Below are 16,829 nucleotides of genomic sequence, written 5' to 3' on the forward strand. Positions count from 1 at the left end.
CTGGTACATCTACCTAATATCTTGTAGGGTCCCCGCGAGCACGCAGAAGTGCCGCAACACGACGTAGCATGGACTCGATTGACGTCAGAAGTAGTGCTGGAGGTAATTGACACCTAAATCCGTAAGAGTACGAGGGGGTGGAGATCTCTTCTGAACAGCACGTTGCGAGGCATCCCAGATATGCTCAATAATGTTCCATATCTGGGGAGTTTGGTCCCCAGCAGAAGTGTTTAGACCCAGTAGAGTGTTCCTGGAGCCACTCGGTACCAATTCTGGACGTGCTGGGTGTCGCAATGGGCTGCTGGAATTGCCCAAGTCTGTCGGAATGCGCAATGGACGTGAATGGATGCAGCTCATCAGACAGCATGTTTACGTACGTGTCAACGGTCAGAGACTTATCTAGAGGTTTCAGGGGCCCCATATCACTCCAACTGCACACGTCCCACACCGTTACAGAGCCTCCACCAGCTTGAACAGTACCCTGCTGACATGCAGGGTCCGTGAATTCATGAGGATGTCTCCATACCCGTGCACGCCCATCCGCTCGATACAATTTGAAAGTAGACTCGTCCGACCAGACAACATTGTAAGTGTACTGTCGTATCGCTGGTTTAGTTGTGGAGTATCTTTACGGGCAACCGCGCCTAGAGAGTCGAGCACGGGACACAAAACTGTTATGTTGTCATCTGAACGGGGCCACAAGTTAGATGGGCGTAGGCGGCCTTATGCAGATGTTCAACAAGACGTATCGGTAGAGTGTCGCTGTTTTCAACAGTGATCAGTGGAACAGTCCCACACCTGTAGACCAGGTACTGGACGTCAAGATCGACGGATTCTGCGAGCTGCGGCGACCGACGGAACATCATTCAGGCGAAATCCGGGCACTGTGTTGAACCGGCTGTGTGATCAGGGACAACTGAGAACCGTCTTCTTGCAGCAGGATTAAGATCACATGTGCGTCCGGCCAGGCTACCGCTGACACCACGACACTGCCACGCACGGCTACTCTGGTGTCGTGAAAGAGCTGACTGGAGAGAGGAATTGATCTCTGTTGTCTTCACTGATGAGAACAGTTTCTGCCTGTGTGGGAGTGGTGGACATAAGTCTGTATGGCGTGACCTGGTGAGCTGCCTGTTCCATTCGCCGACCACACGCAGGTCCCATCACAGATTTCATGCTGTGTGTGTGTGTGTGTGGGGGGGGGGGGGGGGGGAGCATAAGTTAAAATTCGCGGTCATATTTGGTGTTTCTGCAGAGTAAAGTAACCATTACCCACTACATTTCACAGGCCTGATTATCTCCGCGCACTGTCATTTCTTCGATAGGAGGGTGACGCGCTTTTTCAGCAGGACAATTCACGTCTACTTACGGCTGCTGCGACGCAACTTGCTCTTTGTGGTGTAGAACAACTACCTGGCCAGCAAAATCACCAGATCTCTCGCCAACTGAACACTTATGGGACGTGATGGAGGGGCAACTTACTCATTCTCCAGAGCTTGCAAGAACCACTACCGAATTGCAACAAAAGGTGCAATATGCTTGACAGTCTGTCACAGGAGCTATTCGGCAACTTTGTGATCGTTTGCATGCGAGAATACACTCCTGCGTTGTCGCTGGAGGGGGAGGTGTGGGGTACACTATGTACCGGGTGATCAAAAAGTCAGTATAAATTTGAAAACTTCATAAACCACAGAATAATGTAGATAGAGAGGTAAAAATTGACACAAATGCTTGGAATGATATGCGGTTTTATTAGAACAAAAAAAATCACAAAATGTCTCACAGCTGGACAGCAAAACTGCTACCGTGACGGGTGAGAGGTACGCCGATATGTTACAGAATCGCATCATCGCCAGCCTGGCTGATAAACACCTGCTGGAACGTACGATGTTTATGGAGGATGGCGCTCCACCCCATATTGCTAGACTCGTGAAAGATCTCTTGCGCGCGTCGTTTGCTGATGATCGTGTGCTCAGCCGCCACTTTCGTCATGCTTGGCCTCCCAGGTCCCCAAACCTCAGTCCGTGCGATTATTGGCTTTGGGGTTACCTGAAGTCGCAAGTGTATCGTGATCGACCAACATCTTTAGGGATGCTGAAAGACAACATCCGGCGCCAATGCCTCACCATAACTACGGACATGCTGTACAGTGCTGTTCACAACATTATTCCTCGACCACAGCTATTGTTGAGGAATGATGGTGGACATATTGAGCATTTCCTGTAAAGATCATCATCTTTGCTTTGTCTTACTTTGTTATGCTATTTATTGCTATTCTGATCAGATGAAGCACCATCTGTCGGACATTTTTTGAAATTTTGTATTTTTTTGGTTCTAATAAAACCCCATGTCATTCCAAGCATGTGTGTCAATTTGTACCTCTCTATCTACATTATTCCGTGATTTATTCAGTTTTCAAATTTATACTGACTTTTTGATCACCCGGTATTAATGCGTCTTTCTGGACACCCCTTGCTGTGACACGTGTGTTTCATTTGGTCTGAATTTGCTGTCATATGGTCCTACAATGATGAACCTGCCACCTCACTTTTAAACAAAGTAACCTTGTCCTTGAGGGTGTTACTTTCTTTTTTGACAGTGTAGATTCCACACACTAACTAAAATAATTGGTTGCCACTTCTCCTGTCGATTTTATAAATTCCGGAGGAATGTTGTCTACCACTTGTGCCTTGTTTGATCGCAAGTCCTCCAAAGTTTTTTCAGATTCCAATTGTAATACTAGATTTCCTATATCTTGCAACCCAGCGTCTACTTCTTCTCGTATCACGTTACCAGATAGTTACAACTCTAAGAAGTTTATTGAAACACAAAGATAGAAAAAGGGAACTTAAATTTGTTAGCTGGCAAACTTGGTGCCACTATCGCTTCGCAATTTACGTGCAACTTCTTGCACTGACGTTTCTAAAATATTGTCAGAGACCGACTTGAGTTTCACTCGCACGTGTCCCACTGTACCATCTCAGTATGACACTGCCCAGGCCTCTGCTTGCAGCTGGAGTGAGGCTCCCGACACACAAATAGAGCCTCATCAGGGAACAGCTCCCACTATCTGGCTGCCCCTCCAGCTTCATTTACGCATTCCTCGGCTGATTAGGGACGCAACAACAAGAGTCCCGCTGATAACCAACACCGCCGCGGGTATTTCCTCTCCCACTGCGGCCACCTGGCATTTGTCGAATAGTCCCGAAAATGTCTCATCGGAACATCATTGGCGTTCATTTAACTTTTGGTTTTTCAACAATAACAGTTTGTTCCACGTGGGAAATATTCAAAAAAATTTCCTTTCAAAGAACTGGTCTTGGAACACCCGTCACCGTCTTCGTGAACTAATGAGAGCACTGAAAAGATTTTGGACCTCAGAACTTCACATGTTTCGTCAGCAAACTCTGTAGTCGCTTTCAAGTAGTTTGCAGACGGTTGCACTTAGAAAGCTGCAACTGCAGCGCTTTCAAAACTGTTGCACAGTCTGTCTGGAGTACCGGTTTAGCCAAAAGGGTTTCACGAAAACAACATCGCCTTCCTTCCAGCAGATCCCTGAGTCCTGCGCATCCCTGTTGCACTGCCTTCCTTCGCTTGGCCGATACTAGTTTTTTACGATCAAATTATCGCGTCTCCGATCTGGTTTGACCCCTGTTGCCAAACCTCTTCGATGAACTGAAAACACTTTAACAAAATCAGGTCGTTTCCCTACGGGAAAAAGTTGTGCACTGCGACTGTATTCATTTCAAATAATAAAGGGTACAGCACTTAGTCTCAAAAATAATGTTTATTGCACATTTAGGTTTCGGTCACCGTGTGACCATCTTCAGTGTTAAAAACGTGTGAAAAATCATTTACAATAAGGTAACATGCATGCCTTATGAAATCTACAGTTGCATAAGCTCTAATGTAAGTCAGTTATAAAACAGATACCTCTAAATGTAAGTCGCAATGTTCAAAACACATGCATGCGCACACAGTCCCAAGTGGACTATTCATGTCAAACATTGGGTTCACACTGAGACCGCTAATTACAATTACAACACAGTGTAAGTCATACCAATCCACAACGCCCGCCTTACATGTATCGTGCACTGACATTATGTATTAACTTTATGTTAACTTCACAATTCGTAAGTTTTATCATTTTATTTACTACTTTATATCTTTTAAAATTTTATGTGCATAAATAAGGTGGTTGTAACCGAAACTAGTGACTAATGTTTCACAGTTACACATAGTGGTAACTGTGTGAACTATCCAGGAGTGTCAATTACTGCTGCAAGTTTTACAATCGAACGTAATTTAAAAAATATATTCCTCCCAGATCGCATATTAGTACAAAGGGTTTTGAGACAAATGTAATGTATTTTCCACATTATTACATGACGTACTTGACAGTTTATTAGTTTTAACAAGAAACTGCGTAAATTATAATGGATCTGTATCTGGAATTCATATGCGAGGACATTTTAAAGCAGAAAGATTCCTGGTCTTTCGTCATACTGTTGATGATACGACTACTTGCACCAGCACTCTTGTCTATTCCAATTTCTTTAACTCTGCTTAGTATGTAACAATGCTTTGATGCCGGCCGATGTGGCCGAGCGGTTCTAGGCGCTTCACTCTGGAACCGCGGGACCGCTACGGTCGCAGGTTCGAATCCTGCCTCGGGCATGGATGTGTGTGATGTCCTTGGGTTGGTTTGGTTTAAGTAGTTCTAAGTTCTAGGGGACTGATGACCTCAGATGTTAAGTCCCATAGTGCTCAGAGCGATTTGAACCATACCCTGTCTTCGAAGTTTCCATGACGCGACTGTTGTGTGTCGAGCAAGAGATATACAGCAAATACTGTGAGAGGCTACCACCACAGAGGCACAATCGCTCGCCTGCAACAGCCTCCAGACGGCATTCACAAACCCTGAACTCTTCCTGCTTTTGCACCACTTCCTCCAGCGCATCGTGTACGTCCCCCAATAGTGTGGACAGCGAATAGGGAACGTTCTCAACCAGTGACTACTTCGCTTCCGCCTTGTACGGGCGGACAGGGAAACCGGCAGGCACCAAAACACGACCCGTCGTGCACACTCTGACAGTTCCGCAGCACCAATTAGACAGTACCGTTCAGTGACTGGTGCCAGATCAGTACGGTACTCTGAAGACTACCTTCCGACTTGGCAGTCGACATTTATGGAGGATTACGACCAGTAACTGAGTGCCTGCGCAGTTATAATCAGCTGTACGGAGTGGCCGCGCGGTTTGAGGCGCCATGTCACGGACTGCGCGGCCCCTCCCACCGGAGGTTAGAGTCCTCCCTCAGGCATGGGTGCGCGTGTGTTGTTCTTAGCATAAGTTAGGTTAAGTAGTGTGTAAATCTAGGGCCCGATGGTCTAAGCAGTTTGGTCCCTTAGGAGTTCACACACATCTGAACATTTTTTTTGAGCAGTTATAATCAGTTCAAATTGTTCAAATGGCTCTGAGCACTATGGGACTCAACTGCTGAGGTCATTAGTCCCCTAGAACTTAGAACTAGTTAAACCTAACTAACCTAAGGACATCACAAACATCGATGCCCGAGGCAGGATTCGAACCTGCGACCGTAGCGGTCTTGCGGTTCCAGACTGCAGCGCCTTTAACCGCACGCCCACTTCGGCCGGCCAGTTATAATCAGTTGTAGTGACTATATATAGACGGGCAAGATACAAGAAACTTATTTAGATTTCGCTGTATTAGGTTTCGGAAATCAAGTGCAACACATCAAGTTGCACCAAAGTACCATATTGTAATATACTCTTAAAATGTTACATATTATTTCTTATTGTGCTACCACATGTTTGTTATACTGTCGCACTAACGCAAAAGTGTTTATTTGCAAGTGTGTAGCTCAGCCGACTTTATGGAACCGTAGCAGGGAAAACTTTTTCTGATACAGTGAGTGTTTGGGCTGAACTATTAGTGGTATTCATTTACTGCATTCACAACAGACGGTATGACGCCCATGCTGTGCTACTCCAACACAGGGTGTATTCGACTACTGCAATGAGCAGCACTTTCTGCAGATGTCTCACCTACATCGAACACCTGTCACTGGTTGGCATACCACCACTCGCCTCCCACTACGATTGACGAATTCTGGCGTATCGTTGAAGCAGGATGGAGTGACGTGCCCATACCTGTCATACAAGCTCTGTTCAACTCTATGGCCAGACAGGTTAGAGCCACTGTTGTTGCCAGGAGTGGTAGCTCTGTATACTAAATTTAGCTCCGTAGTTTCTCTCAATCACCTAGAAATCGTACCTTCGTACTACAACATACACGCAGAAGTAAAATTTCTTTCGTTTTCCTTCCTGTTGTAGTACTTTTAACGGCCAGCACTGTAGATACTCTGTAGACGCAAAAATCTCCTCACAAGGGAACCTCCCCATCGCACCCCCCTCAGATTTAGTTATAAGTTGACACAGTGGATAGGCCTTGAAAAACTGAACACAGATCAATTGAGAAAACAGGAATAAGTTGTGTGGAACTGTGAAAAAATAAGCAAAATATACAAACTGAGTAGTTCATGGGATAGGCAACATCAAGGACACAGGGGCTGCAGGAGCGCCCTGGTCTCGTGGTAACGTGAGCAGCTACGGAACGAAAGGTCCTTGGTTCAAATCTTCCATCGAGTGAAAACTTTAATTTTTTATTTTCAGTTTATGTGACAAACTCTTATGTTTTCATCACTTTTTTGGGAGTGATTATCACATCCACAAGAAAACCTAAATCGGGCAAGGTAGAAGAATCTATTTACCCATTCGCCAAGTGTACAAGTTAGATGGGTCGACAACATATTCCTGTCATGTGACGCACATGCCGTCACCAGTGTCGTATAGAATATATCAGATGTGTTTTCCTGTGGAGGAATCGGTTGACCAATGGCCTTGCGATCAAATGTTTTCGGTTCCGATTGGAGAGGCACGTCCTTTCGTCTACTAATCGCACGCTTTTGCGATGCGGTCGCAAAACACAGACACTAAACTTATTACAGTGAACAGAGACGTCAATGAACGAACGGACAGATAATAACTATGCAAAAATAAAGAAAGTAAAATTTTCACTCGTGGGAAGACTTGAACCAAGGACCTCTCCTTCTGCAGCTGCGCACGCTTCCACGGGACCACGGCGCTCCTCAGCTCACGTTTTCCTTGATGTTGCCTATGTAGCCCATGGACTACTCAGTTTGTATATTTTGCTTATTTTTTCACAGTTCCACACAACTTCTTCCTGTTTTCTCAATTGATCTGTGTTCAGTTTATCAAGGCCTATCCTCTGTGCCAAGTTATAACTAAATCTGAGGGGGGTGCGATGGGGAGGTTCCCTTGTCAGTAACAAAGTCCCCTTCAACACTCCTTTTCTACTACTGGCTGTATATGTCGGTTCCATTTGACTTTTCTCGTAGGAATATCCCCCTCCCACTACAGAACGTAAAAAGAGCGAGAAGGACTGATCGTGTAATCGGGTATACTCTGTACGTGAAGAGATTTGCGGGTCTGTTGACTGACCTGCTGCGTGAAGGCGGGGCTGGGCCGCTTCATGTAGGGCCGGGAGTAGGGCACGGCCTTCTCCTTGGGGTAGTTGGTGTGGTCGGTCCACGACTTGGAGCGGTGCGAGCCGCCGCCCGGCGCCGGCCGCACGCCCTGCGGCTGGTCTCGCTCCGCGGACCCCGGCCACGACGGGAACTTCTCGTGGCCCGCGCCCACGCGCACGCCCTTCAGGCTGCTCGCGTCCCGCACCGGGGGCGCCGGCGCCGGCGCCACCTGCCGGCACACCAAACAAGCCACATCTCCAACAAGGCCCTCCAGTCGATTTTACGTCAAACACACACACACACACACACACACTAAAATAGTGAATATACACCATCTGATCAAAAGTAGCCGAACACCTGTCTGTGGACATTAATACGTGGTGCGCTCACCCTTCTCCTTCATGACGGCTTGAACTTTGCTGGAGACAGTTCAATGAGGTGCCTGAATGTCTGTGGAGGAATGGCAGCCCATTTTTCCTCAATCGCTGAAACCAGAGAAAGTAGCGATGTTGGACGCTGGAGTCTGGAGCGAATTCGACGTTCTAATTCATTCCAAAGATGTTCCGTTGGGTTCAGGTAGGGACTCTGGGCAGGAGCGTCCATTGCCTCACAGATACTTCTTTGTGACAGGGTCCATTGTCACAGGGATACAAATGAACATCGTCTCCTAACTGTACCTCTGCTGTAAAAAGTGTTCATATCCTTCCGCATTTAGCGTTTTATTAAGTGAAGAAAGGGGACCACTCCCTAACGACGAAAACACTCCCCTTAGTGTCCGCCTGCTTAGCTGGGTGGTAACGTTCTCGCCTCCCACGCGAGCTGGCACGGGTTCGATTCCCAGCCGGGTTGGAGCTTTTCTCCGCTCGGGGACTGGGTGTCGTGTTGTCCTCATCATCATTTCATCCTCATCAGCGGCGCGCAAGTCGCCCAGTGTGGCGTCGACTGACATAAGACTTACACTTGGCGGCCGAACTTCCCCAGATGGGCCTCCCGGCTATCGATGCTATACACTCATTTTATTTCATTTCCGTTTTAGTCACATCACCAACAGTCCACTTCAGCAGCTTTGGAAGAATATGAAATGTGCCTGATGCATCCAATGACCAGTTGACGTTCGAAATCACTGAGCTCTGCTGACCGGCCCCCTCTACTGCCACTGCTTCTAACGACACACTAGGCCTACTCTCCGCCTCCTTTTATAGTGACGGTTCTGCCTCGCTGACGAGTGGCCAGTACTGTATTACACCGGTGTCTGAATACTTTCGCTCAGTTAGTGTATGAAACAAGTAACTTAATCGTGTCTGTGTATAAGTGAATGGAAAATTACACCATGGATGACCAAAAGCGGGCAACCTCGAGGCCATATGGAGTCGCACGAAGCTGATCTTCCTCAGTGTAGACGTATGACAGAACCGGCAACAGAGCAAGTGGTACAAGCTTTGTGTTTCATGGAAGGCCTGCCCGTGACAACTGGAAATCTTCATATTACGACATTACACCTGGATCTTCCGACAACAGAAAATAGGCGACTGAGGGAACGCCAGGTACTGCACTTCTCTTGGCGAGCATTAGGGAGATTTTCAGCCTAAGAGGCCAATGAGCATTGTTTTCTGGCTGTGCTTTCCACATTTCCATTCTGGCTTTGGATGAAGTCATTTGCAACATGTTGGTGGTTTTCACGGAACTTTTACTGGACCTCAGTCTCTGGACGGCTGTTCTGTAATCATGCAATGCATGTATGGACTTCGTGGTCAGTTTTGTTCCGTCTGGGCGAGCAATACATGCCAGACGCTGTACCTTCGCAAGCAGTGTACGTCGCAGACATCCCTCTGATACAGCACTTCCATTAAGAACTTTGTACCTCTTGTTGAGAGCCTTGTCAAATTCTTTGGCATGGATAGACCTGTACCAGAGAGGGCACACATATTCTGCGTTGTTCTCAAAGTTTGAGGGTGTTGGCCCCGTGTATTGATGATTATCTTCCTTAGCTTGTTTTTTTCTGATGTGCACTTTCAGCCTTGTGTTATGGCAATGCTGCACGAAAGTATCCTCTTGCGTAGGTACGAGATTTTCCAGATATTTTGTAGCCGAAGTCTGAAAATAAATAATTTCGTTGAGTGGAAGCGAAATCTCGTATTAATTTTAAATATATCTGAACAAGATTTATCTTGTAGAATTATACGCACTTTTGTTATCCAGGACAATCGTTCAGAATATAAAGTTTTAATTATTATGTGAGGAGATTTATTAGGGGGTAAATCCTGTGTATTTTATTATTTGCATGAGGTATTCTGCCTGGTCTCCGAGCCGTTCCAAGAGATTTGGAGACGTACTTGGAGTCTTGAAGGGCAAAGTAGTCAAAGGCAGCAAAGAGTTTTTGCACCAACCACGCAGTCAAGGAATACCAATGACCAGAAGTTTATATCAGTAATGAATATATCGAAAAAGCGCTTGATATTCGCTACCCAGAAGGTCTACTGTAACAAGGTAGCTATCATTTGATAAGTGTTGTATTTAAAGACGCAACAAAAGCCTTAAAAGATCCGAGTTCCCAAGTGCCGGCTTTTAAGTACAAATTAAGTTACTCTACAGATAAGAATAATATTTAACAAGTCGCGGGTTCACAGACTACTTCGAGCTGAAGATCACAACGAGGTTACTTATAATGTACACGAACCCTTCAACTCTCCGAAGACTGAGGGTGTTCCCTGGAGAATAGTATTAGCTACCGGTTGATACTTTCACTCTTGAGACATCATAATTCCTTTTGTAATAGAAACTACTAACATCTTCACTCACGTATTGTACCATGTCCATTACAACTACCTCAAAAAATATCCATGACCTTCGTTACAAGTTCATTTTGATTCAGTGAGATATGAAGTTCATTTTGATTCAGTGAGATATGAAGTACACTGGGTAAAAATTTTTCGTAAATCTTGCCACTGGAATTAAATAACTACCAGCCGGGGAAGTTATATTTTATACAAACTGTAAATGTTAGTACTGTGGCTCTTCCTATACCTTTACAAAACGTCTGGTAAATGGTCTAAGAGAGAGGCTATGCAAATAGCCAAAGATTCTGCTTCTTTCGATCACAGATGGAACTTGTGAGTAATTGTGTGTAGGCCGTTGTCTGCTACTGAACGAGCTGAGTTTCACACTGCAAACGCCCAAAATATGACTTGATAGTTAAGAAACACCAGGTTTTGAGTACTACCGATGCCTGCAGCTTGACTAGTGCCCCAGTGTGTTAGCAGCTCCGAAAGCACTCGGCGGCTGTCGTGAATGAACCCGGCGTTCGAGCGCGCGGCGGGCGGCGGCTCGCTTCCGTAATGAGCCGGGTGTTTGTTTTCCTAATGGACGAGTGCGCTCCGTGTGGACACACGAGGCGGGCACACACGCCCGGCGCCAGCCAGGGCTTCTCACATTCCTGCTATCTGCAACAGCGAGATAGCGTCCTGTCCTCTAGCAGCAGCGGAGGTTGCCCTTCCAGGAAAACTGCACCGTACGTGGCTGTGTTCACTTACACAAGCGTTGTCTAGATGAGAAGGGCACTCCATTCGATGACTAACGCAAAGTTATGATCTCCCTATAATTTCTCGAAAGTCACGAGTCTCTGACGTAATTTAAGCTGAAACAGGACGGAGCAACATACCAACAGAAACTATACTCAGCAACATAGGAGCAAGTTTTCAGATTCGTAAACTGTAAATGTAAACAGAATTCCTGTTAGTGGATCATATTTGAATAATCTTCGTCTTGTGAATGATAATGTACTATTTGTCTGTTGTCTGCACTTTCTTGTTGTTGTTGTTGTTGTTGTTGTGGTCTTCAGTCCTGAGACTGGTTTGATGCAGCTCTCCATGCTACCCTATCCTCTGCAAGCTTCTTCATCTCCCAGTACCTACTGCAGCCTACATCCTTACGAATCTGCTTAGTGTATTCATCTCTTGGTCTCCCTCTGCGATTTTTACCCTCCACGCTGCCCTCCAATACTAAATTGGTGATCACTCGATGTCTCTCAACATGTCCTACCAACCGATCCCTTATTCTAGTCAAGTTGTGCCACATGCTCCTCTTCTCCCCAATCCTATTCAATATCTCCTCATTAGTAATGTGATCTACCCATCTAATCTTCAGCATTCTTCTGTAGCACCACATTTCGAAAGCTTCTATTCTCTTCTTGTCTAAACTATTTATCGTCCACGTTTCACTTCCATACATGGCTACACTCCACACAAACACTTTCAAAAACGACTTCCTGACATTTAAATCTATACTCGATGTTAACAAATTTTTCTTCTTCAGAAACGCTTTCCTTGCCATTGCCAGTTTATATTTTATATCCTCTCTACTTCGACCATCATCAGTTATTTTGCTCACCAAATAGCAAAACTCCTTTACTACTTTAAGTGTCTAATTTCCTAATCTAATTCCCTCAGCATCACCCGACTTAATTCGACTACATTCCATTATCCTCGTTTTGCTTTTGTTGATGTTCATCTTATACCCTCCTTTCAAGACACTGTCTGTTCCGTTCAACTGCTCTTCCAAGTCCTTTGCTGCCTCTTACAGAATTACAATGTCATCGGCGAACCTCAAAGTTTTTATTTGTTCTCCATGGATTTTAATACCTACTCCGAACTTTCCTTTTTGTTTCCTTTACTGCTTGCTCAATATACAGATTGAATAACATCGGGGATAGGCTACAACCCTGTCTCACTCCCTTCCCAACCACTGCTTCCCTTTCATGCTCCTCGACTCTTAAAACTGCCATCTGGTTTCTGTACAAATTGTAAACAGCCTTTCGCTCCCTGTATTTTACCCCTGCCACCTTTAGAATTCGAAAGAGAGTATTCCAGTCAACATTGTCAATAACTTTCTCTAAGTCTACAATTGCTAGAAACATAAGTTTGCCTTTCCTTAATGTTTCTTCTAAGATAAGTCGTAGGGTCAGTGTTGCCTCACGTGTTCCAACATTTCTACGGAATCCAAACTGATCTTCCCCGAGGTCGGGTTCTATCAGTTTTTCCATTCGTCTGTAAAGAATACGTGTTAGTATTTTGCAGCTGTGACTTATTAAACTGATAGTTCGGTAATTTTCACATCTGTCAACACCTGATTTCTTTGGGATTGGAATTATTATATTCTTCTTGAAGTCTGAGGGTATTTCGCCTGTCTCATACATCCTGCTCACCAGATGGTAGAGTCCTGTCAGGACTGGCTCTCCCAAGGCTGTCAGTAGTTCTAATGGAATGTTGTCTACTCCTGGGGCCTTGTTTCGACTCAGGTCTTTCAGTGCTCTGTCAAACTTTTCACGCAGTATCATATCTCCCATTTCATCTTCATCTACATCCTCTTCCATTTCCATAATATTGTTCTAAAGTATATCGCTCTTGTATAGACCCTCTATATACTCCTCCCACCTTTCTACTTTCCCTTCTTTGCTTAGAAATGCATCAAAGCTCTTGATATTCATGCAAGTGGTTCTCCTTTCTCCAAAGGTCTCTTTAATTTTCCTGTAGGCAGTATCTATCTTACCCCTAGTGAGATAAGCCGCTACATCCTTACATTTGTCCTCTAGCTTAGCCAATTTGCACTGCCTGTCGATATTATTTTTGAGACGTTTGTATTCCTTTTTGTCTGCTTCATTTAATGCATTTTTATATTTTCTCCTTTAATCAATTAAATTCAATATTTCTTCTGTTACCCAAGGGTTTCTACTAGCCCTCGTCTTTATACCTATTTGATCCTCTGCTGCCTTCACTATTTCATCCCTCAAAGCTACCAATTCTTCTTCTACTGTATTTCTTTCCCCCATTCATGTCAATTGTTCCCTTATGCTCTCCCTGAAACTCTGTACAACCTCTGGTTGCACTTTCTTAATAGGGGAAAAGGTTCAAAATGGTTCAAATAGCTCTGAGCACTATGGGACTTAACATCTGAGGTCATCAGTCCCCTAGAACGTAGAACTACTTAAACCTAACTAACCTAAGGGCATCACACACATCCATGCCCGAGGCAGGATTCGAACCTGCGACCGTTGTAACCATTTTATGAATTGGACTTTGAACAGCACTCTCGCTTCATTATCTACGTCTACAGAAATACTCCGCAAGCCATTGTACAAGGTACGACGGAGCGTACGACGTAATAAGATCAGTAATTATTTTTTCAAGTTTATTTGAGTGTTGATGGAGTCTATATGCCTATCTGTACTAGCCCTAATTTTTCTTACGTTACTGTCATGCCACCCCGCCTCCCCCTACAGGTGGTACACAGTGGGGTGGGGGGTATAATGATCGCATAGTCTTTGTCGATGTTCTCTAAATTTACCAAAAAAAGTTGTCTTTCCTCCAAGCATGCCCATTCAGTTCTCCGAGGATTTCTGTTCTACTTTGTGTAGGCTACACCGATCTGTTACGATCCTACGTATAGCATGACGTCTCTGAATCTGATCGATGTCTGTAGTCATGCTAGCGTGGCAAGGATGAAATCACTGCAACAGTATTCTAGAATTGGTCGCATTGGCGTCTTCCACACGATTGATTTTGAACGTGCACTGCACCTACCTAGAGACCTACCAACAACAATTAAGTCTTGCATTTGCCTTTTATAACACTGATTTTACATGATCGTCCAATTTCATAGCGCTCATCACCATTACTCCTAAATACGTTGCAACGTGTGCAAGTTGTTAACCACTGATTTTGTAATCAGATACCAAACTGGTCGTTTTCTCTGTGATTATATTACTCCAAGTAAAGGGCTTTGCACGTGTTCAGAGAGATCGAGAAATGATTGAATAATTATTGCTTACAAAAATGTGGAAGACTGTACGTTCTACACATTATAATTACCACAATACTAACGGCCTTGTCTCTTTGAATACACCGGTGTCCGTCAGGTCACCGAAGTTATGCAACATCGAGCGTGGGTAACCTCCTGGGCACGCCACGTGCTGCTCACTGATTTGCCTTTGCCTTTACGGTAAAGGAAAGGCTGAGTTGTAACGTACAGTACCTGACAACCAGATTTTGCGCCAAAGTCTGGGATTAAATTCCAAACCTCTTCGCAGTGTCTCATGAAGTGAGCGTATGTGGTACTGTTCATGGTGATCGGACCGTTGGATGGCTTGGCGACCCCCTTAGTGCTACTCGAGTGGGCTATGTGGCGGTACCAGATTTCACACTCTCTCTTCTCACATCACCACCATCCAAAACAAACACGACACGACACCACACACATTACACTCACAGAAGACACTTATTATCAGCCGACCGTTGTGGCCGAGCGGTTCTAGGCGCGTCAGTCCGGAACCGCGCTGGGGCTACGGTCGCAGGTTCGAATCCTGCCTCGGGCATGGCTGTGTGTGATGTCCTTAGGTTAGTTAGATTTAAGTAGTTCTAAATCTAGGGGACTGATGACCTCAGATGTTAAGTTCCATAGCGCTCAGAGCCATTTGAACTTATTATCAGCTATACGTAAACACAAAAAATCACACTTCGCGATGGAGAGGTGTCATTCATTGTGAGCGAAGGATAGAAAAACCTTTCCAATTAGGCCGCTGAACCTGCCCTTTGGATCTCCCAGCCAACAAGGCCATACATCTTCGCTGTTTACTTTTTTATCACGATGAAATAAAGGAGTATGGATTGAGGTAACATAAATACGATGAAGAGACGAACAGTTTCAATGTGAGACATACCAACGACTTAGGGCAGCGGGCTTTTAATTTCCCGGTCAACAGCTACGAAGCAGAAAATTGTGTTACATCGTTATAAAAGGCTTACAGTCTGAACTCTCTGTTTATAGAGCGTAAATAAGCTATGTCATGTCTGATGAGAACGGCGTGCATATAAAGAAAGAGAGAAGGAACACGTATCCTGGTTTACACTAACGTCGAAAGAACATCTGCTTGACGCCAAGTTAAGAGAGACGAAGTGCTTGGAGTGTCAGCAAACAGGCCGTCCAAACAAATGGAAGTCGCACTGAGCGGTTGATGTTACTGGCGGAACTGCTGCTGACGAATCTCTCTTTCCGAGCGTTTTCCCCGCTTTTACAGGGGCTCCTGTATTCAATATTTGCCAAATTTATTTTAACTACGTGACCCGATGCCCCTTCTGCCACCACAGTTAACTTTAAAGGACAGAAATCGCGTACGTCATCTGCCTTTTTCCTGAAGAGGACCCAATAAGCCGAAAACTAGTTTGAAATAAACAAAAATCAGTAGTACAAAAACAATGTACTTAATATTCAATCTTAAAAACGTGTAAACGTTGCCCTATTTTATATTTTTGTGCATTGTATATTCGGAGGTGGACATTGGAGACCAGCCCAGCATTTGCCTAAACGGGCATGGAAAACCGCACAAAACCGCATTTATGAATCTGTACATATTGTTAAGTATGTTGAAAGCGGTTATCTAAGTAGCTGTTGGAGAAATAGATCAGTTTCTTACATGAGACACGAGGAAAAGATGAGCGGTCATAAGCGAGCACAACCGACAGTAATGAATCCACGCATCAAACAGGGCAAGAGGAACCTGGCTGCATGTGGAGGATGCGAAAGAACTCACCAAAAAGTAACATAAAGAAAAACTTATGAAGACGAAGACGCTGAGAACAGGTAATGAAGCAAATGTTGTCGTGCAGATAATGTTCGCGTTGTTTATTGATGACCTTTTCTACTTTAGTTCCACTAATAAAACATTAAAGAAGATGATCTCGAATAAGTCCCAAGACGGAGTGTTTTTTCTTCGAGCGCACAATCGTAGGACGCAGGTTCAATGTAAGGTATTGTTTCGTTTGTAATGGATCATCCACGTTGTGCGTGTTTCAAACGACGAGCTATGGCGTCAAACATTAATGAGAATTGATTTTTAGCGCTAAGGCGTGGTCCAAGGGTGACTACAGGTCGTTTGTATACGCAGTGGATCAATACCAGTAGGAGAAACGCGCGAACAATGGTCATGCCGACTGAGGCAGGAGACTCCGCCAATACTTGGGATACCAAAGGTGCGTTTTTTTTATTTCTGTTACTCTCTTAATCTTCTCCCTCCCGCTAATTGCTGTTGAAAAGCCAAAGGCCCACTCGAGTTCCCTTGATGACTGTACGACACAAAGCTTTACGCCTCGCTATGCTCGTCAACACCGACATTGGACTGTTGACGACTGGAAACATGTTGCCTGGTCGGACGAGTCTCGTTTCAAATTTTAAACAGCGGATGGACGTGTACGGGTAAGGAAACAAGCACA

The 16,829-nt window shown here is 44.9% G+C and overlaps 1 protein-coding gene across 1 annotated transcript in view; it reads right to left on the bottom strand.

The window, feature by feature from the left end:
• The window catches only part of LOC124613745, a 220,269-nt gene that overhangs the window by 197,864 nt on the left and 5,576 nt on the right, over window positions 1-16,829 (bottom strand). The window contains exon 3 of the mRNA XM_047142462.1: window positions 7,544-7,798. Within this exon, the coding sequence (XP_046998418.1) occupies window positions 7,544-7,798 (255 nt within the window). The remainder of the gene's footprint in view (window positions 1-7,543; window positions 7,799-16,829) is intronic.

Source organism: Schistocerca americana, chromosome 4 (genome assembly GCF_021461395.2).
Source record: "Schistocerca americana isolate TAMUIC-IGC-003095 chromosome 4, iqSchAmer2.1, whole genome shotgun sequence".
Taxonomy (NCBI): Eukaryota; Metazoa; Arthropoda; class Insecta; order Orthoptera; family Acrididae; genus Schistocerca; species Schistocerca americana.